The sequence below is a fragment of the Heterocephalus glaber genome, unplaced genomic scaffold (assembly GCF_053883595.1).
Source record: "Heterocephalus glaber isolate CG9 unplaced genomic scaffold, H.glaber_assembly_v1.0 deba00000937, whole genome shotgun sequence".
NCBI lineage: Eukaryota > Metazoa > Chordata > Mammalia > Rodentia > Bathyergidae > Heterocephalus > Heterocephalus glaber.
The window spans coordinates 1,159,548-1,181,380 of NW_028258173.1; the positions used below are offsets into that span (position 1 = coordinate 1,159,548).

The 21,833-nt window shown below is 59.2% G+C and overlaps 1 protein-coding gene across 5 annotated transcripts; it reads right to left on the reverse strand.

Moving 5' to 3' along the window:
* Positions 1-671: 671 nt before the first annotated feature.
* On the reverse strand, positions 672-8,048 carry Gcgr (glucagon receptor). Of its 5 annotated transcripts, none has more exons than XM_013078199.3 (14): positions 7,910-8,048; positions 4,292-4,487; positions 4,093-4,195; positions 3,377-3,484; positions 3,182-3,303; positions 2,999-3,105; positions 2,765-2,921; positions 2,533-2,692; positions 2,399-2,459; positions 2,085-2,154; positions 1,688-1,776; positions 1,423-1,561; positions 1,315-1,356; positions 672-1,161 (listed from the first exon to the last, which is right to left on the reverse strand). In XM_013078199.3, exons 2-14 carry the CDS (start codon positions 4,349-4,351, stop codon positions 937-939), a joined length of 1,443 nt encoding a protein of 480 aa, XP_012933653.1. In that variant the 5' UTR covers positions 4,352-4,487; positions 7,910-8,048; the 3' UTR covers positions 672-936. The 5 variants fall into 5 exon arrangements, with proteins under 5 accessions (XP_012933653.1, XP_012933654.1, XP_004861006.1 ...); XM_013078200.3 differs by having other exon boundaries at positions 4,292-4,517; positions 7,910-8,045; XM_004860949.4 differs by lacking the exon at positions 7,910-8,048 and adding an exon at positions 4,585-7,505.
* Positions 8,049-21,833: the final 13,785 nt, after the last annotated feature.

Here is a 21,833-nt window from a genome sequence, read left to right on the forward strand (position 1 = left end):
TGCAGGGGCACCTGGCAAGATCCTCCGCACCCCACCCCGGAGCTCCCTCTGGGCTTGTATCCCTGGGCCCCATGGTCTTGGGGACAGAATGAGGAACATTACACACCCTGTGCCTCTGCAGCAATGGATCGGGATGTGCCTAGATATGGGGGCTCCACCCCAAAGCATCTCCTGGCTTTTCCTGTGCCCAGCACATGCGGCAGCTCATTCTCTAATGAGTGATGGGCTATGGAGGGGTTGGGCAACCCCACTGCCCCTTCACCTGGACTTAGGGTGATCTGGGGGCCCGTTTCTCCATTTCAACCTGCTGGTCCTCTCACTGCCTCCAGGGCTGTCTGGAAAACACCTTCTCCGTAAATTCGGTGCTCAATTGGGACTGGCAGGAGGACTGTGATGCCAGGGGCCTCCTTCAGCCACCATCCCCCTTCACATCCCTCTGCTGCTAAAAGGGTCTTTGGGGATCTGGGGACAAAGAAGGCCCCAGAGCATGGAATGGCGGCCAGAAGCTGCTCGGGGATGGGGATGCTCCAGCTGTCTGTGGGACGGGGGTGCTGGAGGAGCCCTCTGGAAGGAGTGAGCAGGCTGGGCCATTGCTGCTACTCCTGCATGGGCCTGGCCCAGTTGCCCACGCTCCTCTGCCCAGGGCATTTCCAACCCAGCTCTCCAGGACCTTTGTGTGGGCACCACTTGAGCTGTTTATTGGAGGACACACATTTTCACACACAGAGGACACCAACACACAGGGGAAGCCATGCCTGCAGTCATGGCACAGCTCCCCTGCCACACTAAGTCATCTTGCCGTGGGCCCCAGGGTCAGGGAAGGTGTGGGGAGGAGGGCCCGGGGACGGTGGAGCCAGGCGTCCAGCTCAGGGCTGTTCTGGGATAGCTCTCTGGTGCCTGGGTCCAGCCCCAGCCTGGGCTCCAGCAGAGCCTCCCTCATAAGGGGCTCTCGGCCAATCCAGGGAGGCCATTGGCCAAGGGGGTCTCTGCAGAGGGGTCCTGGCTGGCCCCATTGCTGTCCCCCTTCAGCAGCTGAAGGTTCTTGCAGAGGGGGCTGTGGCTGGGCCCTGTTGGTGCTGAGTGGCTGCCTGTGATGCGCTCATCCAGCAGTGCTTTGCCCTCGTGCCAGCGCCGCCAGCGCCGCCACAGCTCTGCCTGCACCTGTGGGTCCAGGGGCTCAGACCTGTCCCAGAGCCTGCCACCCACCTCCCGAGAGCCAGCTTCAGCCCCAGGGGCCCCACAGCCAGGCAAGCCCCATGCAGTGCATAAATGGGGGCGAGAGGGAAGACCGCAGGGCCCTGAGCCCCAACCTACCTCCTTGTTGAGGAAGCAGTAGAGAACAGCCACTAGCAGGCCCTGGAGAAAGAGGGTGGTCAGGGGCAGCACCTGTCCCCAGGGGCTCAGGGGCAGGCGGGTGGTCACCTGGAAGGAGCTCAGGAAGAGGTCGAAGAAGAGCTTGGCGGAACGAAGGGTGCCCTGGGCCTGCTCGTCCGTCACGAAGGCAAAGACTACTTCATGGACACCCAGCAGAGGGATGAGGGTCAGGGTGGACCTGGCCAGCCTGTTGGGGGAGCACCCTGAGCACTTCACTCTGCACGCCTGGGCCACACACTGCCCACGCGGGCCGAAGAGCCCCATTCCCAAGCCCACTCTAGCTCTCAGGTCTGGCCACCCCAGCCCCACCCACCGGAACTTGTAGTCAGTGTAATGCATCTGGCGGGCCCGCAGCTTGGCCACCAGCAGGTGAATGATGCGGACAAAGATGCAGAAGTTGATCTGTGAGGGGAACACAGGTCAGAGAAACCCTGGACCGTTCCACGGCCGGAGGCCCCCCCGGCCCCCCTGCAGGTGGGGCTGTGGCCAGCTGGGCCCTGGGCCATGTGGCCTTGGGGCGGGCGGGCACCCAGCCAAGGGAGAGCAGCCTGGCCAGCAGCCGAGGGTGCTTGGCATCCTGGACAACACCGGCTCTGGCCTGCCTGCCTGCCCCTTCCTTCCGTCCTAGCAGATGCTGCCTCTCTGTGGGCTCCAGATCCCAGGAAGGAGGGCGTGGGGAGCCCCACCAGTGCCCCCTCCTACTTCCTCACCAGGATGGCCAGGAAGACAGGAACTCGAAGGATCCACCAGAAGCCCATGTTGTCATTGCTGGTCCAACACCTGCGGGGCGGCTGCTTACACCCTGGAGGTGCACCCGTCCCCCGCCCCTCCCTGGATTCTGCAGGGATCTAATGAGTGTCCCACAAAAGGAAAGGAGGTCACGCATGACCCCATCCCCAGGCACTGGGCCTGCACATACCCTGTACCACCTCTGGCCAGAGTGTGCCCTGCCTCCCCAGATGCTCCACAAGCCCAGTGCCAAGCCCCGGCCACCCAGGCCAGCCTCGGATCTGCTCATACTCACTGGATGTTCTCGAACAGACACTTGACCACCACCCAGGGGATGACAAACAGCAGGGGCGCACCTGTAGGGGGCAGCGGCTGAAGTCCTGAGCCTTGGCCGCCCTGTCTCCCCTCTCCTGGCACCAGCCCACTCACCCCAGCCGATGCCCAGGTACAGCGAGAAGAAGCTCCGCTCGGGGAAGGTGGCGAGGCTCAGCAGGCTGTGCAGGTACACACCCTCCACCAGCAGCCAGCAGTAGTTGGCCACGACGCCGTATTGCATGATCACTGCGGCCACACGGCAGCCGGCCACTGCCTTCGCAGGGGAGGATACAGTGTGAGCAGGGTTCCCAGGCCCCACTCACCCTGCTCAGACACCAGCGCTCACCCCATTGCTCAGCCAGACGCTGACACTGAGGTCATCTCCGATCTTCTGGCTGTATCGGGTCTTGAGCAGCTGGTCGATGACCAGCACAGAGCCCGCCTTGAGCACGAAGGATGCAAACAGGTTCAGGTGGATGTAGTTGCGCGTGCAGTGCAGCTTGCTGCGGGGACAGCGAGTCGGTGCTGGCTGCCCCGTCCCCCGGGGCTGCCCATGCTGGCCTCGAGCCACGTGTAGTACCTGAGGCCCAGCAGGATGGCCAGGGCGAGGAGCAGGGCCCCCAGGGACAGGCTGTAGCCCACCGTGTACATCACTTGGAAGCTGCTGTACATCTTGGCCACCTCCTTCTACAAACCCCAGCAGCTGGTCAGGGGGGGCGGGGGCCACGCCCACTGCCCCCTCCCTTGGCCCACCAGGGCTGACCTGGGCCTCGATCTCCTGGTCATCCATCTGGCACTGTGAGGCGTTGCGCCATGGCTGCCCCCTGGGCCCCCGCACCCACTGTCCGTTGGGCCCGCACTCCTTGAACACCAGGCGGTGCTGCACTGGGGTGTGGGGCAGGCTCCGGTTAGCCCTCCCCCGGCTCACCCCTCAGCACCCCAGGTGCTCCAGGGTTACCTTTGTGATACCAGGGCAGGTACCAGGGGCAAGAGATGTTGGCTGTGGTGTTGGGTGGGGTGTCTGGCCAGCAGGAGTACTTGTCAAAGGTTCTGTTACAGACCAGCTCTGCGGAGGTGGGGCAGGGCCAGGGGCTCCTCAGCAGGGCCTGGCCAGTAAGGAGCCTCTCTCCCTCTCCTGCGAGCCCCCTGAACGTGGCCACCTCTTCTGCAAGCCTGCAGCTCTGAGCTGCTACCTCCTGACCTGGGCCAGGCCCAGGGCCCCAGCCACCTGGCTCTCCTGGACCCGGCGTGCCCCCCTTGGCCTCCGCCCACCCTTGTCCTGACGTGCCCAGGCACCTTCCCTAGGGGACCTCCGTCTTGGGTCCCCATGCCGGGGTCTCCCTTGCCCTGCCCTCTTGAGCAACTTCCTCTCGGGGAGCTGCACCCCAATGCTGTTGGCATCCACCCGGGTCCAGTGCCAACCCCAGAGCTGTCCACCTGCTCTCCCTGTGCCTACGCGGATCAGCCCCTGCCTCTGGACAGGGCCCCCACCCTGGCTCCCCTGCTCCAGTCTCTCCTCAGCCCTGGGTGACCAGCTCCCGCTAAGCATTGTGGCCAGCCCCAGCCCCAGCCTGTGTGAGCTGCTGGGTCACCTTCCTGTGAGTGCAGCGGGGGCTGGGTGACAGGAGCACCAGGAAGCTCCCCACAAGGTGGGCTGGGGCGGCTGGGACTCACCGGTGGGGGTAGGCAGCAGGCTCAGGTTGTGGTGACACTGGTCACTGTACAGCTTCCACTTCTCGAACAAGAAGTCCATCACCTGAGCGGAGGGAGCCTGTGGCTGGGCAGGTGAGGGGCAACTGGAATAACAGGCTGGCCGGCAGCATAGAGGCAGGTGGTGCCCTGGGCTGGGTGGGGTCAGGGACACGGCACTCACCCAGCAGGCCAGCAGGAGTAGCACCAGGAGGTGGGGATGGCAGGGCTGGGCAGGGGGCATGCCTCTGGGCTGCTGCCCCTACATCTGCCAGGGGCCTTACACCTGGGTCCTTGGGGTGTGCACGCCCCTCCTCAGGGAGCAGAGGGTCTGAGCAGCAGCATCCAGTGAGAGTCACAGCCAGGTGCGTCCTGGTCCCCTAAAACCAGCCCTATTGATGATTTGGGGTCTGGGAGGGAGGGGACACAAGGGTGGTCACCCGTTCCAGGACTTCGTGGTTCTGTCGGTGGCTTTACCTGGGGGTTTCCGTCTGGTGGCTCTGACGGTCCCAGAACCCCCCATGCTGGTGGCTAGGCCCAAAGCACAGCGGGACACCAGCCTCCTCAGCTGCACACCTCAGCCTGCCAGCACCTCAGGGTCCAGCCAGCCCCACGCTCCTCGCCACACTCCATGAGAAAGTGGGTCGGCCAGGCAACCCGCCTGGGGTGTCACTTGGCCCCCACGGGCAGGTCAGCTCCCGGCCATGCAGGGGCCAGGTGTGTGGAACACACTCCAGCCTGCCCACATGGCCCCACAGCCTCAGGCGAGGCTCAGGCAGGGCTTCTGGGTGCCTGAAACACCACAGGCTGGCTGGCAGCACATTCCATTGAGATCGGCACTATCAGAGGCTGGAGCCCAGAAAAGGGACCCCTCCGTACAAGGGACTGGGGGGTGCCACCGTGCCCGGTCCTGGGAGCTTGAGGTTGCAGCAGAGCCCTCTTTTGCTCCGACTGAGTCCCTTGGGAGAAGCAGCACTCCCCGGGCCTGTCTGCGAGGCCCCAGGGCTGTGATGGGCAAAGGGAGGGAGACATGTGGACAGACGGACAGACAGCACAGAAGACAGTGCAGGGAGGAGAGGGGTGCACCACGGCTGAGGGTGAGCACTGGGGCTGTACGGGACCGAGCCTGGCCCTTGGTTACACAGGCACAGATGGGAGGCAGGGCCAGGTCCTGGTGAGCCAGGCACCATGGGCTGGGGCCGGGGAGGAGCCCACAGCAGGTAGTCGGGGAAGGGTCACCAGGGAGTCGTCTTCTGATCTGATGGGATAGTCCACTGCTGCTGCTGCTGCTGCGGCCCTCAGCTCCAGGTCTCCCAGGGGGCCTGGGGGGGCAGGCGTTGGGGACAGAGGGGACAGGAGGTGGCCAGGGTTCGTGGACTGAAGAGGTAGGCGGGGCCCTGCACAGGAAGATGCAGCCCTGGATCGTGCAAGGGGTAGCAGCCCCACGGGGGAGGACAGCCCAGCGAGGAGGCCCTGTGCCCCTGGGGCCAGCTCTGTCCAGTGTCCCTGTGGGAAATGGGAGCAGCCAAGGCCCTCCTTGCTGCTGCCAGACTATCAGGACCCACAGAGCTGACTGTGCAGAAGGGACGGGGCTGCTGGCGCCACGTGGAAGCCACCCACCGGGGTCCCTTAGTCCGGAAGCACCTGGAGAAAAGCAGGGTCCAGAGGCGGCGGTGAAGGGCGACGGGCTGCTCCCTGACCTTTCCTCATGGCAGCTGGCCAAGGATGGGCATTCTGCATGTCTCCCCCCCCCGCCCCAGAAGGTGGGGAAGGGTGGGGCAGGGAGCCACACGCCTGGGATCCCATCCCGGCACCGCACTCAGGAGGCTGAGTCAGGAGGATCGCTGTGCGTTCAAGGCCAGCTTGGGCTACACAGTGAGTTCGAGGCCAGCCTGAACTACAGAGCGAGAGCCTGTCTCAAAAAAACAAAAAGGAAACAGCCCCTCCTAGAAGAAAGAAGGTGGGGAAGGTAGGGTTGGGATCCCCTGGGTAGGGTGAGGGGAGGAAGGACTGCAGAGACTCACGCCTCTACCCTGAAACAGAGGCCCGGCCCCTCCCACTGGTCAGAAGTGGGTGATGCCCCCCCGGGGGTGGGGAAGTGCGGGTAACATTTCCGGACACGCCTGATGGGGAGGGGACTCGGCCAGTGGGTTTTCAGCTGTGGAGGCTGAGCTCCAGGGTCCCCACCAGGAGCACCAGACGCCAGCTGGCCTAGGGAACAGCCTGGGACCGAGGGCAGGCAGTGTCACCTCCCAGGTGGGTGCCTCTGCCCCTCCTCAGGGCGCATGAGCAAACGCCGGCTGCCAGAGGGCAAAGGGCTCTGTCCCCTGCTGGGAAGGACGGCCATCTGCGTGTGTCCAGCCCCCCCGCTGTGGGATAAACACCGACACCCAGACAGCCAGCAGCCGCATGACAAATGTTTGTCCAACGAGTGAGTGGACTGGAGCCCCAGGATGACCAGGAGCCAGATGTGGAGGTGCTATCCAGGGCTCCCATTGGCCAGAGCGCTGGGCCTGGCCCCTTTCCACCTTAACACCCTCCCGGGCAAGGAGCATGTACGGGTGGGAAGCGCAGACCTGGACCCTACCCTTCCGCCTTCTTGGACCGCACAGCTCCCCCTAAGGCTGCAGACCCAGGGCTGGAGATGCAGGCTGCCAGCGACTCCCCCAGCCCTACTGCTGCACATCCCCTCCTCCGTACACGCCCGTGGAGCCACACGGGCCACCTGGACCGACCCTGCTGCCCCTGCTGCTTGCTGGGCTGGCACTGCCCCACACCAGCTTCAGCAGGGCACGTGACTCGGGTGCTGGTGGCTCAGCCAGTGTCCCACCGATTTCCAGTGGGAGTGGCTGAGCGACACTAAGTGGCTTCTATCAGCCAAGGAAGGCACTGATCGGAGGGCCAGGGAGGGTACCCCAGACAATCCAGAGCCCTGAGGTCAGAAGTAGAAGGGGAGATGGGCTTTTGTTTGTTTTTTGGTACCTGGGATCAAACTCGGGTCCTTGCTCTTGCGCAGCGGGTGGCGAAACCATTGAGCTAACTCCCCGGCTGGCCCGAAGGGGGGATGTTTTTGTGAAACCAAAGAAGGTCCCAACCTGGGGCGCTAGGGCTGTTGGCAAAGCCTCCCTCCTCCCCAGCCCCTTTGGGGCGGGCAGGCCTGGGATGCTGGCCAGCGAGCTCCCCCACACACCATGTCCCCAACACGGAGGACGGGAAAACAGCCCTGGCAGGCCCTCGGAGGAGGAGGAGGCGGGCGCCAGGAGGTGAGGGGTCAGTCGGTCTGGGGTCGGGGCAGGAACCCCGAGGCCAGAAGAGAGGGACGGGGCCCCCGGAGAGACTGGAGAGGAGGCAGGGAAGTGGCCGGCGCCTGCCCGGGTCAAAGACACAAGTGCGGGCCGCGAGAAGAGCCGGCCAGGCGGATGCCAGCGCCCCTCACCCGTCGGGGCAAGTCGGGTACCCCCGGGCCGTGCTGAGCAGGGGCGCGCTGGACAGGGGAGCACGCGTCCCCGAGGACCGGGCCGGGTGCGGCCGCGGAGCTGGGTGCGCGCCCGGGGTAGGGGCGCAGAAAGGGCGAATCCGAAGCCCAGGGTCGGGAGAGGAACTGGGACCCCAACCCTGCCCGACGGTGCGGGAACCCGGAGGGTGCCCCTCTGCGGTGGAACGGAGCGGTCCCTCCCCGAGCGAGGATGGCGACACCCAGGACCCAGAGACCGCCGGCCCAGGAGCCCCCCGCCAGCTCCCGCCCCCCGTTCCGCGCTCCCGCCTGCGGGGTCGGCTCGGGACTGTCCGGCCAGGTGCTCACCTCGCCCTCGGGCTGGGTCCCCGGGTCCTCGGGCGCAGGGTAGGCGCTCGCTCTGCGCCCGCTCCAGACGCGCGAACTTCCCGGCGGCGACGCTGGGCGGCGGGGGCGGGGCCGGGGGTCTCCGCCCGCGCCCAGCTGCCGCGTGGCCCGCGGACCCTCGCACGCGATGGGCAGGCTCCTCCGCGACTCCGGGTGCCTGGCCCCTCGCCCCGGGGACCGCGGCCCGCAGACCAGGGACAGGGGCCCAGCTCCACGCGGCGACACCTGTGGGTGTGTGGCTCGGCGCCCCTTCCTCCCGACGCGTCCCGGTCAGCTTCCTGATTGCCCGGAAAAACCGACTCCTCTTCTCTCCCCACCCGGCTCCGGCTCCGGGTGACTGCACTGCAGGTGGAGGCGGGAGGGGGTCGGGCGTGTGGCTGCTCCGGAGGTCTCGGAACAGGGGAGCCCCTTTGGCCCTTTCTGGGTCACCCCCAGGTCTCAGACCTTGTCCTGTCCCTGGCCTTCCTGCACTGCCACCCCCGCCCTGCCTCTGTCTCTTCCTGCCCCGCCCCCAGCGCCTCCTCCACTGAGGACTCCAGAAGCCCTGCGCCTCTGCGCCACAGCCTGGTCCAGGCAGGGGTCCTCCTCCCACTGCCCCCTAAACCCAGCCGCCCTCCGCGCCCTTCTCCAGCCCCTCCGCTCACGAGGCAGTCCCGATCGTCCAGACCCCAAGGGAGCATCTAGGCCTCGGCTTTCCTGGCTTCGCTATCCAGACACTGATGGTAGTGCCTCCTTCTAGAAAGTTCTCTAGGCAGCTCGGGTTCCAGAAGGAACTCTCCTTCGGCTTCCTCTCTGTCTCCCTGAAGAAGTCTGCCTCCCTCCTACAACTCCCAGCCTCTCCTCAGCATCTTCCAGGCTCCCGGGAGCCCTCCCGTGCCCTACTCCTCTGAGGTCGCTGTCCCCACCTGCAGGACACCTGCCAGTGGGCCTGCTGCGTTTTCCTGTTTCTCTGAAGTCCACCTGGTCTCTCCGCTGCCACCCCGTGCTCTTGCCACCAGCTCCCCAGCCCTGGCTCAGCTCCTTGGGCAGATGTGGTTCTTTGTCTTGGGTCCCTTCCCTGGGGGGTCTACTTCTGTTTGGGGTCTGCGGTCATTGGAACCTTCGCCCTAGTCTCAGGGCCCCAAGAGATGCCCACAGGTGTTGGTCCTTGCACACCTCCACGATGTCCCCTTTGCCTGCTGCCTGCTCTTCATCCAGTGCAGCCCGTCTCCGGACCTGGAAGACAGATACCCCACAGCAGTCACCGGACCTCTTTCCTAATTCCCATCTGAAACTCTGGCCCCAGGCTGCCCTTTCTGTTTTGGTGTAGGCAGAGGTCAGAAGGCAAAGGCCCTAAAAGTCTGTCTCCACCCTACTGGGGGCTGCCTGAACAAGGCTGCCCCAGGACCCCCTTCCTGCCCCCAGCTCCTAGGACTCCCTGGCCACAGACTGAGCCCCTCAGTCCAGATCACCCCCTCTGTGAACTGGTAATGGGGCCAACCTAAGGCTGAGGATGGGGCTTCGGGGTTCGGGAGCTCTGCCCAGATACATGGTAAGGGCGTGGGGACCCTAGAACCACAGCAGTTGAGGATGGAAGCAGAGTGGGGGCTCCGGGACCCCAACTGGGCCTCCTGCCCTCCTGCACCTGGAGTTCCGGGTGAGGCATCCTCCTTGCTGTGGGAACCTGACAGCGGGGGGCACCCCCAGGAAGAGAGGTGCAGACTGTGTTAGACCGGTGAGGGGTGCAGGGGAGGAGGGGCGAGCACAGTGGGGCACACCTCCCAGGTCCAGTCTCTGCTCACGGGATCTGCTCCTAGGAAATCCGGTTCCAGCAAGAGCCTCCTGGGCCCTGGGGCCACTCCCCCGGCTGGCGTCTCCGGCCCAGCTGGTTTCAGCAGTCCTGGGGGTCGATTCTGCCGAACCCCTCACTCCCCTGTGTGTCCTGGCAGGAATTGTCCATCCCCTGACCCACAGTGGTCCCTTGGTTGTGGTCCCCAGTGGCCAGGCTGTGCTCGGGGCCTGCTTCACACTGGGGTCTCCGTGCCTTCTGGACAGCCCTGAGTAAAGCCTCTTTCTGCAGGCGCGGACAGGGTGCTGTGGTGGGCACTGGCTCTGTGGGAGCGAGGCCCTGGGTTCCATCCCCAGGATCAGAAACAAAATGTTTTTGCCAGTTCAAGTATTGTCCAGCTCTGGGCTTCTCTGACATTCAAGAGATGTAAACAGAGCCAGGGCTGGGAACCAGGGGGCTGGGCCTTCCCACGTTGCCATCTGGGGGCCTAGTAGCCCGGGGACCGGGATGGCGCCTGCTGCCTTGGATCACTTGAGCCCGGGGGTCCCAGGGCAGCCTGGGCAACATGGAAAGACCTCGTTTGAAAAAAAAGATGAACCCAGGCAAGGTGGCACAGCTGTAATCCAGCACTCTGGGAGGATGAGACAGGAGGGTCCCAAGTTTGAGCCCAGGATGGGATGGGCAACTCAGAATTTAGGCTCAAAATAAAAAATAAAGGACAGGGGATGTAGCTCAGTGCTAAGGCCCTGGATTCAATCCATACTACTGAAAAAAAAAAAAAGGGTGAGTTAGGTAGAGTATGAGATTAACAACTCAGAACAATTGTACCAATATACTATAATTAAATATACTTTTTTGGAGACAGGGTCTCACTATATAAATCAGGCTAGCCTTGAACTTACCATGGAGAGGGGCCAGCCTTGAACTCCTGGAGGTCCTCCTGCCTCAGCCTCTGGAGTGCTGGAATTATAGGTATCTACTACCACGCCCAGCCCCTTTTCTTTCTTTCTTTCTTATTTATTTAATTTTTCCCATTAAATTATTATTATTATTATTTTCCCATTAAGTTATTGGCACATTTTCGGTATAAAATACAGTTACATTCATCACTGAGATCTTGTACCATTACATGAGCATCTTGGTTCTTATTTTTTTTCCCTTCCCCTGCTGTCCCTTCACCCCCTCCACCCTTCCCTATTTGCAAAGACCTTGTTTCCATTTTTTTCCTTTTCTCATATTTTTTCTTTTCCCTTTTTTCCTTTCCCCTACCTCTCCCACTTCCCCTGCACCTTTGGACCTTTTCTTCCTGTTACACAACATCAGTTATACATTTTTAAAATTACAATATCAGGATCTAGGAGACGTTACCACAGATTTTACAGAATTTAAAAGGATATAGAAAGCATATTTCAAAAATCTGTTTTGAAATAAATTTGACAACTTCTAAGAAGTGTTCGGGCCTTGAATTCACTATGTAGCCTGGCTGGCCTCTAACTTGGAGCAATCCTCCTGTCTCAGGCTCCCAAGTGGTGGGATTACAGGTATGCACCCCTATACTCAGTTTATTAGTTAATTTTTGTGGAAAAAAAGGGAAGCATTTAATAAGTGAGGACAGAAAATGATTGAGAACACACAGATTAATGGTGTGGCTTGGCAGATCCCTGCAGGCAATTACATGCTGTGGTCACTCTGTCTCTGTGGCCCTCTTGCCTGGCCGCCCGCCCCAGTTCCTCGCTCTGTGGGAGGTTCTGTGTTCTCCTCACTCCCATCCCGCACTGCCCACCCTTGCCCTCCTTCCCTTCCTCCCCTCTCCTTTGTCCACACCCTCTTTGGATTCCAGTTTAGGGAGAACACGCCATGTGTGTCGGATTTCTGCATCGGTTTATTTCACTCAGCAGGGTGCTCTCTAACCGACTGTCCACTTTCTTGCAAATGACAGGGTTTAGTTCCCTGTGGCTGGGTCATGCTCCACTGTCCTCCACACCCCATCGCCTGCTGATGGGCACCTGGGTGGTTTCTGTATCTCAGCCTGGGTGAATTGTGCCACAGTAACGTGGGCCCTAGGCAGCGCTTACAGGAGCGGACTTTACTTGCTTCCAGGGCCCACCTGGGAGCGTAGGGCCGAACCCCGTGGCAGCTGCTCTTAGTTCTCTGAGGAGCCTCCATACTGATTCCACAGTGGCTGTTCCACTTACATTCCCCAGCAGCAGAGGATTGCTCCCCTGCACCCCAAGCCTTGCCCGCATTTATTGTGTTCCTGTTCTTGATGGGAGCCATTTGGAGTGGGGTAAAATAAAATCACAGTGAAGTGTGGGTTTGCCTTTCCCTATTAGTGCATGTTTGCAGCCCAGAATAATGATGCTCATTTTGGAGACATGGATATAACATATTTTGACTATTTTAAATTCCCGAACCCTACCTTTTTCATTTTTTCGAGACCAGGGTCTTGGTTAGTTGACCAGGTTGTTCTAGACCTTGCCATCCTCCTTCCTCATTCTACTGAGTAGCTAGGATTACAGATGTGCACCAGTATACCCAACGGCTCTGTTTTATTTTTTAATTTTACTATTTATTTATTTATTTGTTGTTGTTGTTGTTCTTTTTTTTGGCATTGGGGATCGAACTTGGGACTTTGTGCTTGTGAGGCAGGCGCCAGAACCACTGAGCTAAATCCCTGGCCCTATTTTGGTACCGGGGATTGAACTCAGGACCTTGCACTTGTGAGGCAGGCAGCGGCACCACTAAGCTAAATCCCTGGCCCCGGCCCTATTTTTTAATTTTAAAAGTTTTCTTTGTTTGCTTATTTTTTTTGGTATTGGGGCTTGAACTCGGGTCCTTGTGCTTGCGAGGGAGGTGGTGGAACCACTGAGCTAAATCCTCGGTCACTTTGTTTTATTTTTTTAGAACAGAGTCTCCCTGTGTAGTTCAGCCTGGACTTGAACTCATTGTGCAGCCCAGGCTGGCCTCAAATTCACAGTGATCCTCCTGCATCAGCCTTCTGAGACCTGGGATCACAGGTGGGCATCACCACACCCAGCTCAGGACCTGATTTTGAGGCTAGCCTGGGCTACGTAACAGGAACAAAACAAAAATCCCTCAACTAAATAATAAAAAAAGAATATCCCATAAATGGAAGGTGTTGGCTTTGTTGGCTTCCGTGTCTGACTTCCTTCATTTATCACAATGGTCTTAAGAGCCGCCCTACGGGCCAGGTAGGAGCTCCGTGGAGGATTGTCTACTATAGGAATGGGAGAGTGCATTTATCAGTTTGGTGTTTGTTTTGGTATTTTCTTCTTTTCCGGTACTGGGGATCAAACTCAGGACCTGGTGCTTGCGAGACAGGAGCAGAGCCACTGCGCTAAAGCCCTGGGCCTTGTTTTGGTTTTTTGAGGGTCTCACTGTGCAGTTCACCCTGGTCTTGAACTCACTGGGCAGCCCAGGCTGGCCTCGAACTCACAGTGCTGCGAGTACAGGCTTGGGCCACAAGCTTCATCTCTCCGTGTTTCCCTGTTGTTCTTATTTTCATTTCTCTAATGGCCGGCAGTGTTGAACATCTTTTCATATATTTACTGACCATTTGTACTTCCCTTTCTGAGACTCCTCTGTTTATTTCAGTTGCCCGTTTTTTGAGTGGGTCTTTCATTGGGGGTCTAATTTTTTGAGTTCTTTATATGTTGTAGACGTTAGTCCTCCAATGAATAGCTGGCAAAATTTTTTTTTCCAGTCTGTAGGTTGTCTGTTCACTCTGTTGGTTGTTTCTTTTTTCTAATGAAAAAATAAAGTTTTTCATACCAAAATAATAAGAGACTAACACTGTGTCATTGTCTTCAAAGTAGTTCCTCAGAGTACCAGACCAAAAAGATTTTCTTTTTTTGAGACAAGATCTCACTATGTACCCCAGGCTGGTCTTGAACTCACAGCAGTCACCCTGCCTCAGCCTCCTGAGTGCTGGGATCATAGACATGCGCTGCCTTGCCTGGCCTTGGCTTCCGTCGCTTATCCTCAGCACCCGATTCCACGGAGACCCCTCCCTTGGCTGCAGTTCCACTGGACAGGAGGGAGGGACGGGGCCTCCTCATCCATCCTGGGCATCCCTGACTAGGTGAGGCAGCACGGCTGCTCCCAAGTTCACTGCCGCTTCATTGCATTTCCTCACTTTGACGTTCAGAGCACTGAGAAAAAAACCAACTTGCGTCTCCATCCCCTCAAGGCCTCCGTGATGATGTGTATTTGTCTTTTAATTTTCATTTTCAGCTCTTCACCGGTAATACAGAGACACACGTCATACTCTTTTTCTAGGAAGATCCCTGCGTAGGGCTGGGGGGTAGCACAGAGGTAGAGCACTTGTCCAGCACAACTCAGCCCTGGGTTTCGGTCCGTAAATAATGACTTCGACCCCACCCGACGCCTCCCCCCAACGGGCTTCCTCCACCTCAGCCAGTCCTGAGGCCAGAGCCTCCTGGGGGCCACAACCCTCTTGCCACTGGCACAGTATACAGGCTGAGGAGACAGCACTGCCACCCGCCCTGGGCCTGGCTATCCCTGAAGAGGAGTCGAGCTGCCCAGAGGCCTGGGGATTCCTGCTGGTTGTGCTATCTGTGCTTGTCTGTGTGTCTCATGACGGATGGAGGGTCCTGGGCTGGCTTTTGTGAGGCCATCTTCCCATGGGGCTGTGGGGCCGGAGTGGTCCACTGAGGCTTGGGGATCCTTCCTGGAAGGGCCAGTGCGACCCTGGGTGGCCAAGAGCTGCTGCTGAGCCCGGGATTCTAGTGGGCCCAGCACTGGAACTGGCAGAGGACCCAGCCTGGGGGCAGATGAGGGCATCGTGGACCTTCACTCCGTCCTTGCCCGTCACCCCATCCATTAGGCACCACAGCTGCTCCCCTCCGGGGCCATGGGGCACACACGCCCCTGCGCCCCGTGAGCCTCCATCTGCAGCCACACGGTGAACTGAGGCCCTGGTGCACGCTGGATGCTCAGACCACCCCATACCCCGGCCCTGGAGTTCAAGTGGTGAGCCAGGCCTCAGGCTGCCCCAGTCCCAGCCTCCCGATCACTCCCAGCAGTGGGTGGCAAGAGGCGAATCAGGCCCGCATCCAAAGGTAAACTGAGGCATGGGGGGGTTGAATGACTTGATCTTGCCCAAGATGTTTCGCCACTAACTCTTATGGGTTTTTTTTTTGGTACTGGGGATAGAACTCCAGTCCTTGTGCTTGCACAGCAAGCAGCAAAACCATTGAGCTAAATCCCCGGCCCTCGACAGTAACTCTTACCCTGGTGGCAGGGGGTAATGACAGCCAGGACAAAGGTACTGGGGCGCCCCAGCCTCACCATGTCTCCAGCACTTGGGAGACAGGTGACAACGTCCTGGAGGGTGGACTGAGAGCCGGGGAAGGCACAGGTGGACAGTGGATGGGCAGCAGGGCTGGTCTGCAGTGAGACCGGAAGGTCCTTCGGGGGGCTGGACAGTGCTCCCTCACTATTTCTTTTTTTTTTTTTTTTTTTGGTACCGGGGATTGAACTCAGGAACTTTCGATTTCTATCCTGAAGTCAGCGGGGCACGGGGCTCACGCCTATAATCTCGGCACTTGGGAAGGCCGAGGCAGGAGGATCACAAGGTCAAGCTCAGCCCAGGTGACTCAGAGACTTAGGGAGACCCAGACTCAGTATCAAGATAAAAAATTTTAAAAAGTGAGGGCTGGGGATTTAGCTCAGTGGTTTCACTGCCTGCCTTGCAAGCGCAAGGTCCTGAGTTCGATCCCCGGTACCAGAATAAAAAAAAGGGTGGGGGGAGGGATGCAGCTCAGTGTGAAGGCCATGGGTTCAATTCTCAGTATAGAAAAAAAGTCACTAGGCTGGGCACTGAGCCACTCTGTCCCTGTGGGAAGAGGTGACTGGGGCACAGACAAGCACAGCAGTGGCCTGAGGACACAGGGCGGAGGAGACAGGGGTCCTCTAGGGCCGAGGAGGGAAGACCTCCTGGCCTCCAGGCTGAGTGGATTCAGGCGGCCCAGGCGAGGGCCACAGACACCAGCTCAGGCAGCGTCCCCGGCCAGGGCAGCAGAGGTCAGTGGGACAGCACAGGATCCAGGTCCATGTTAACCCCCTCACCACTGTGTCGCACTCAGAGGGCCTCAGCAAAAGGCAAAAGTTGCTCCAGAGTCAGGCCAAGGGCTGGCTCGCTGGGCGGAGTCCCGGAACGATCGGATGGGCCCATCTTAGCCTGTTTTCTCTGCCAGGCTCCCGCCAGGGCTTGGTGGCAGTAACGGCCTTGGCACAGGGTCCATGTTTGGGCAGAAGATGAGCCACCCACAGCCCCCGCCAGAGACCCCGGTCTCTGCTTCCCCCTCCTCCCTGAGCCTGCCCTGGCCAGGAGCGAGGGGAAACTGATGTGTTTTGCTTTGCTTTTTCAGTGCTGGGGGGATTCAAAGCCAGGGCTTCCCGAATGCTGGCAAATGTTCTGCCACTGTGCTGTGCCCAGCCCAGGGAAATTCGATTTCTACTTGGAGACTCAGGTTATCGCCCAGGGACTGGAGAGCGGCAGAGTGGGTGGGGAGGGTGCCCTGCTGGGAGGGCAAGGCTGAATAGGGCAGATTTTCCAAATCCTGAAGAGGAGGATGCCCAAACGCCACAGCCAGAATAGCACAGTGGCTCAGGGTCCTGGGCTGCTCTGGTGAAGTGAGCAGGAAGGGCCAGAGCTTGAGGGCAGCCAGGCTGGCAAAGTCTACTTGCAAGATCAGGGAACCTGCTGCTGACAGGTTTCCCTGGGAGGCCCTAAAGCCGCTCTGTCACCAAGCAACAAGGAATTCCCTGAGGTGGGGAGGGGCCTCGGCCTCTGTGAGAAGCTCAGCATCTTCCCTGTGCAGGGCCTGTGGGTGACAGGACCCAGGACGGCGGTGCGAGGCGGGCATGGCCTGAGCCTGCCCGGGAGGTCAGGACCCACTCTCCCAGAGGCGCGTCAGCTGCCCGCTGCTGCATCACGAGCCAGCCCAACCGAGGGCTCTAACCCAGCAGATGGGTGCTAGCTTCCAGCTCCTCTGGCACAGGACTCTGGTGTGGGCCTCGGCTGTGGGCACTCAAGGTACAGCCGTGGGGTCCCCCTCCGAATTCCCAGCTTGTCTCCGGCTGGCTGTGGTCTTCAGCCCTTGCCGGCTGCTGGCTGGAGGCTCCCTCCCCGGGCCTCTCCTTCCAGCTCTGCTCAGTGCCAGTGAGCCGGAAGCCTCGGCCCTTCTGCAGCCCCACTTGGACTGGGGGTCCCTGGCGTTTTCCACATCCTGGTCATTAGAGCAAGGCCAGCCCACCCTCAGTTCACAGGGGACCAGGGGACCACCCAGACCTTGACCCTGACCCCAACCCATGCTGATAGTCCAGACCCCACCCCACACTGAGGCAGTGCACACTGGACAGGCCACCTGGATCCCTGTAGATCTTTCTAGATCCTTCCAGAGCTGCAGCAACAGGTCTGAGCTGACCTCGCTGCCCAGTCACTCAAACAGCAGCAAGTGTCCCTGCAGGTGGGCACTGGCTACAGAGTGGTGTCACCCTTGAGTTAGGAAGCAGGCTGGGTGTGGTGTCAAACACCTGTAATCCTCGGGAGGCTGAAGGAGGATCCCAAGAATTGAGACCAGCCTGAGCTACACACCGAGTTCAAGGTCAGCCTGAGTGACGTAGGAAGACCCTGTCTCAACAACACAGAATTCTATTTGAGTGTGTGCTGTATCACTTAAGATATTTTGATTGTAAGTCACTGGGAACTCAGCTCAAACTGGCTTGAAGGAGGATGGATCACAGCACTAAATGAGTTCAGCTTCAGGACGGGCTGGATCAGGGTCTGGGTCCCCCTGACTGGGGTTCTCAGTGCTCTCCTCACCTGTAGTGGCCTCGTCCTCAGGCTGCTGCAGCAGGCCTGCCAAACACTCTCGGGGTGGAACAGGAGTTCTGATTGCCTGGGCAGAGGGCTGATTCAGGCTCGGGTGGGGAAGTACCGGGCGGGGCCAGGCAGCAGGAGAAAGGGGAATTGGGTCACAGGGGAGCCCCGGCTGCAGGGCTGGACGTGTGCATGCTTTGCCAGGGAACAGGGCAGATCCGGGCTGTCCGCTGCCTCTGTCCCTAAGCCTGCAGTGGTGGCAGGTGCTGTTCTATGGTGACCATTCTGGGGCCACTTGGACGGGGCCAGCCTGACCTCATTTCTGTGCTGGGCTGGGCTGGTCTTCGAGGGTCATGGGTGTGCAGGAAAGGACTGGAGGCCTGGAGGCCCGAGTATGTCCCTCGGGGCCTGGCCCACCCTCCTGTCAGGACCGGTGTGTTTCCCAGGCCAAGAATGTCTCCACCAAACCCAGAAACCATTTCAGCCAACTCTGCTCTGCTGGTAGGAACAGGCTGCCCGCGGGGGGCTTAGGCTCCAGTCTGCACCCCGGGAGGGGCCCCGATTCCCTCCCGTCAGCCTTGTATGTGCCCAGGGCCAGCCTGGCACCAGGAGGTGCAGCCCACCTGGCCTCCATCCTCCCAGCCACTCCCTTCTCCTTCTCAAGCAGTCCCTGGCCCGCCCTGCCCAGACCAAGTCCTCTCAGCCGGCCATGCCACGCGGCTGCCACCCAGAGGCCACTCAGGGAGTGACAGGCTGTCCTCGCGCTGACGCGGGCTAACCCCGCACCTCAGGGCCTGGCCTCTTCCTTCACTGCTGCCCCACTCACTCACCACCCACTTGGTATCGGATAGCTGGGCTCCAAGCCCACACAGGCACGGATGGGAGGAGGACCGGGCCCAGGACTCAAAAGAGACACAGCCAGGCCTCACGCGCATCATTAAAAATACCAGAAGCTTGGTGGGGGCCAGGGATTTAGCTCAATGGTTTTGCCGCCTGCTGCGCAAGAGTAAGAACCCAAGTTCAATCCCCGGTACCTAAAAAAAAAAAAAAAAACAGAAGCTTGGGGCCAGGGATTTAGCCCAGTGGTTTCGCTGCCTGCTGCGCAAGCACAAGAACCCGAGTTTGATCCCCGGTACCAAAAAAAAAAAACCCAGAAGCCGTCGCTTCTCAGCCTTCTGGCTAAGATCAAGTGTAAAAATACCAGAAGCGGGGCGCAGTGGTGCATGCCTAATATCCCAGCACTCAGGAAGCTGAGGCAGGGGGATCACTGTGAGGATGAGGTCAGCCTGGCTACTACTGAGTTCAGGGCGAGCCTGGAATGCATAGCATTGTCTCAAAAGGAAATGAATAGTTTGAGGGTGAGGTGGCTCACACCTTAACACTGGGAGACTGAAGCAGGGGGATCTCAATTTCGGATCCAGCCTGGACAACTGAATGACTGGGCAGACCTCGTCCCAAAAAGGTCACACAGGGCCAGGGATTTAGCTCAGTGGCGCCCGCCTGCCTTGCAAGCACAAGGTCCTGAGTTCGATCCCAGGTGCCGGGTGGAGGGGGGGGGGTGTCACACAGTGGGAAAAGCCAAGACAGTAAGGAAGCTGCCACAGGATCTGGGGCCTGGCTGCCAGGGGGCCCTCTCCAGGCCCAGGGCGTCGGGCGCAGGTGGGGAGGAAGAGCAGGCGCTTGGGGTAGCGAGAAGGGTCCGAGGAGGGACTGGGCTGCAGGGAGGAGCAGCCTCCCGGCGAGGAATCCCAGGCCCCGTGGTCGGCCTCTCCGGAATGTGACTCGGGAGCAGCCACCTGGCCCCGAGCTCCTGCGCACACAGGTCTTTAACACAAGCCTTTCTGGGCAGGGCAGGGACGCGGCTTCCGGGACGGGGTGGGGGCGTGGTCTGAGCGGGACCCCCGTGTGGGCGTGGCTGGAATGGATCGCGAGTGGGGGGGTGTCAGAGAGGGCGGTGTGGGCGTGGCCTAAACCACCGGGGGGTGGGGTGGGCGGGCGTGGCTTTGCGGTGCGCTGAGCGGCCGGACTCCGGCGCTTCTCTTGCCTTAGTTCTTCCTCCCAGGAGTCTCTGCAGCTCAACGGCGGGGAGGCTCAGCTCGGCCTTTGCGGGGTTGCAGTCCGTCCTGGGGGACACCGGGAAAACAAGTCAGCTTCCGACTATGGCCCACCTGCAGACGGGCCTGTGCCTGGAGTCTGGAGTCGCTGGTCCCCACGTCCCTGTACTTCGGCGCTGTCCTGAGCCCCTCGAGGCCGACTAGCTGTTGGGGTTCGGCATCCCGAGCCCCGAGGCAGGGCGGGTAGGGGCTCCCCCGAGGGCAGGGACCAGGAGAGACGGAGGCTCCTGGAGACGTGAATTGCTAGTCGTGTACGTGTGCCATGCAATGCGCTGTGCAGCCATCGCCACAGGGACCTTAGAATATTTTACCACACAGAAAGAACCCCTGCCTTGCCCTTTAGCTGTCTTCGCCGCCCCCTCCCCAGCCGCAGTGACCCCTGAGACACTCCTGCCCATGCATTAACTCACTCTGGGAGCCACCTGTAAGTGGGGTCCTGTAGCACTTGACACCTTCAAGGTCCACCTGCGTGGTGGCAGGTGGCCGTGCTTTGTTTCCTTTTTTTTTTTTTTTACATCTGAGGATTGAACCTAGGGCCGTCTTACTGAGCTACCTCCCTATCCCTTTTTATTTTACTCTTTACTATGCTAAATTGCCCAGACTGGCTTTGAATTTGAGATCCTTCTGTCTCAGCCTCCAAGGGTGCTGCGATTACAGGTGGGAGCTGCTACACTCGGCTCCATAGAAGATTCATAATCTCAGCCCATTTTCCTAAGAAGCTTTTGTTTCCTTAGTACTATTTCTTAGGCATAATTAGTATATTACTAAGTCTTTATCATATACTGTACTTTTCTTTGCAAATATTCCGGTCTGTTATTTGTATTCATATTTAAGGACACACACTTCGTAAGAGGGAGGAAGGGGGAGGGAGAGAGGGAGAGAGAAAACTGGATAAAATTTCAGACTCATTTCTGCCCGGGATTTAGCTCAGTAGTTCCGACACCTTCCTTGAAAGTGCAAGGTCAGGAGTTCGATCCCTGGTACCAAAAAAAAAAAAAAAAAAAAAAGTAGTCGGACAATTTAATACTCATTTCCAGTGAGAAGATCTTAGCAACCTACAAATAAAATAGGAATTTCTTGATCTCATGAAATTTGTGTCCTTAAAAATGCAGAGCAAATTTAACAACCTTGGCCCGGGGATTTAGCTCAGTGGTTTTGTGGCCTGCTGTACAAGCGAAAGGACCCGAGTTCAATCCCTGGTACCAAAAAAAAAAAAAAAAAAAAAAAATTAACAACCTACAAATCATAGGAAAATACACATCTGGCTCTACAATGTGTACTAAATAATGCACAGCACACAGTTCTATAAACAAATATGTACACAGGGGCTGGGGTGTAGCTCAGTGGCAGAATGAATGCTTAGCTACAGGCTCTGGGTTCAGTCCTCAGCAACAGTCTGACATGGTGGCTCATGCCTGTAATCCCAGTACTCAAGTGGCTGAGGCTGGAGGATCGCTGAGCTTTAGGCCAGTCTGGACTACAAAGTGAGACCGTGTCTCAAAAACCAAAAGCCAGGGGCCAGGGATTTAGCTCAGTGGTTCCACCGCCTGCCTGCAAGCGTGAGGTCCTGAGTTCGATCCCCGGTACCAAAAAAAAGAAAGAAAGAAAGAAAGAAAGAAAGAAAGAAAGAAAAAGAAAAGTGGGGCAAAGCTGACCTTCACTTTGCGTTCTTTGTCGTTGTCGCACCAAATCGTGGGGCGGACCCCTCCCCGCTCCCTACCCACGCAGGGAGTCTCTAATAACTGGCAGAGCCAGGTTGGCGAGCCCTGAGGGGTCATTCACCCCGCCCAGACGTCCCCAGCCTAGAAAAGCGGAGCCCACAAGCCTGAAACCCTCAGGGGCAGAGACCGTCATCTTTTCATGGGAAAAATACCGCCCTTCCACCGCGAGGCTTCCAGAGCCTGGAAACTGGAAGTCAGAGCGCGATCAGGGCCGGCGAACCCTGGCCGGCCGGAGCCCGTCCTCGCGCGCCCCCCAGCGGCTCAAAATGGGACCGCTCCCTGTTTTCCTTAGGCCCCTTGTTTGGAGCCAGCGTGATCCGCCGTCAGCTCCCAAGCAGAGTCCCTACCGTTTTCTCTTTCTAATTAAAGCCCTTTTCCTGTGCGCTGTGCTTTAGTTTCAGTTTCCATTATTACT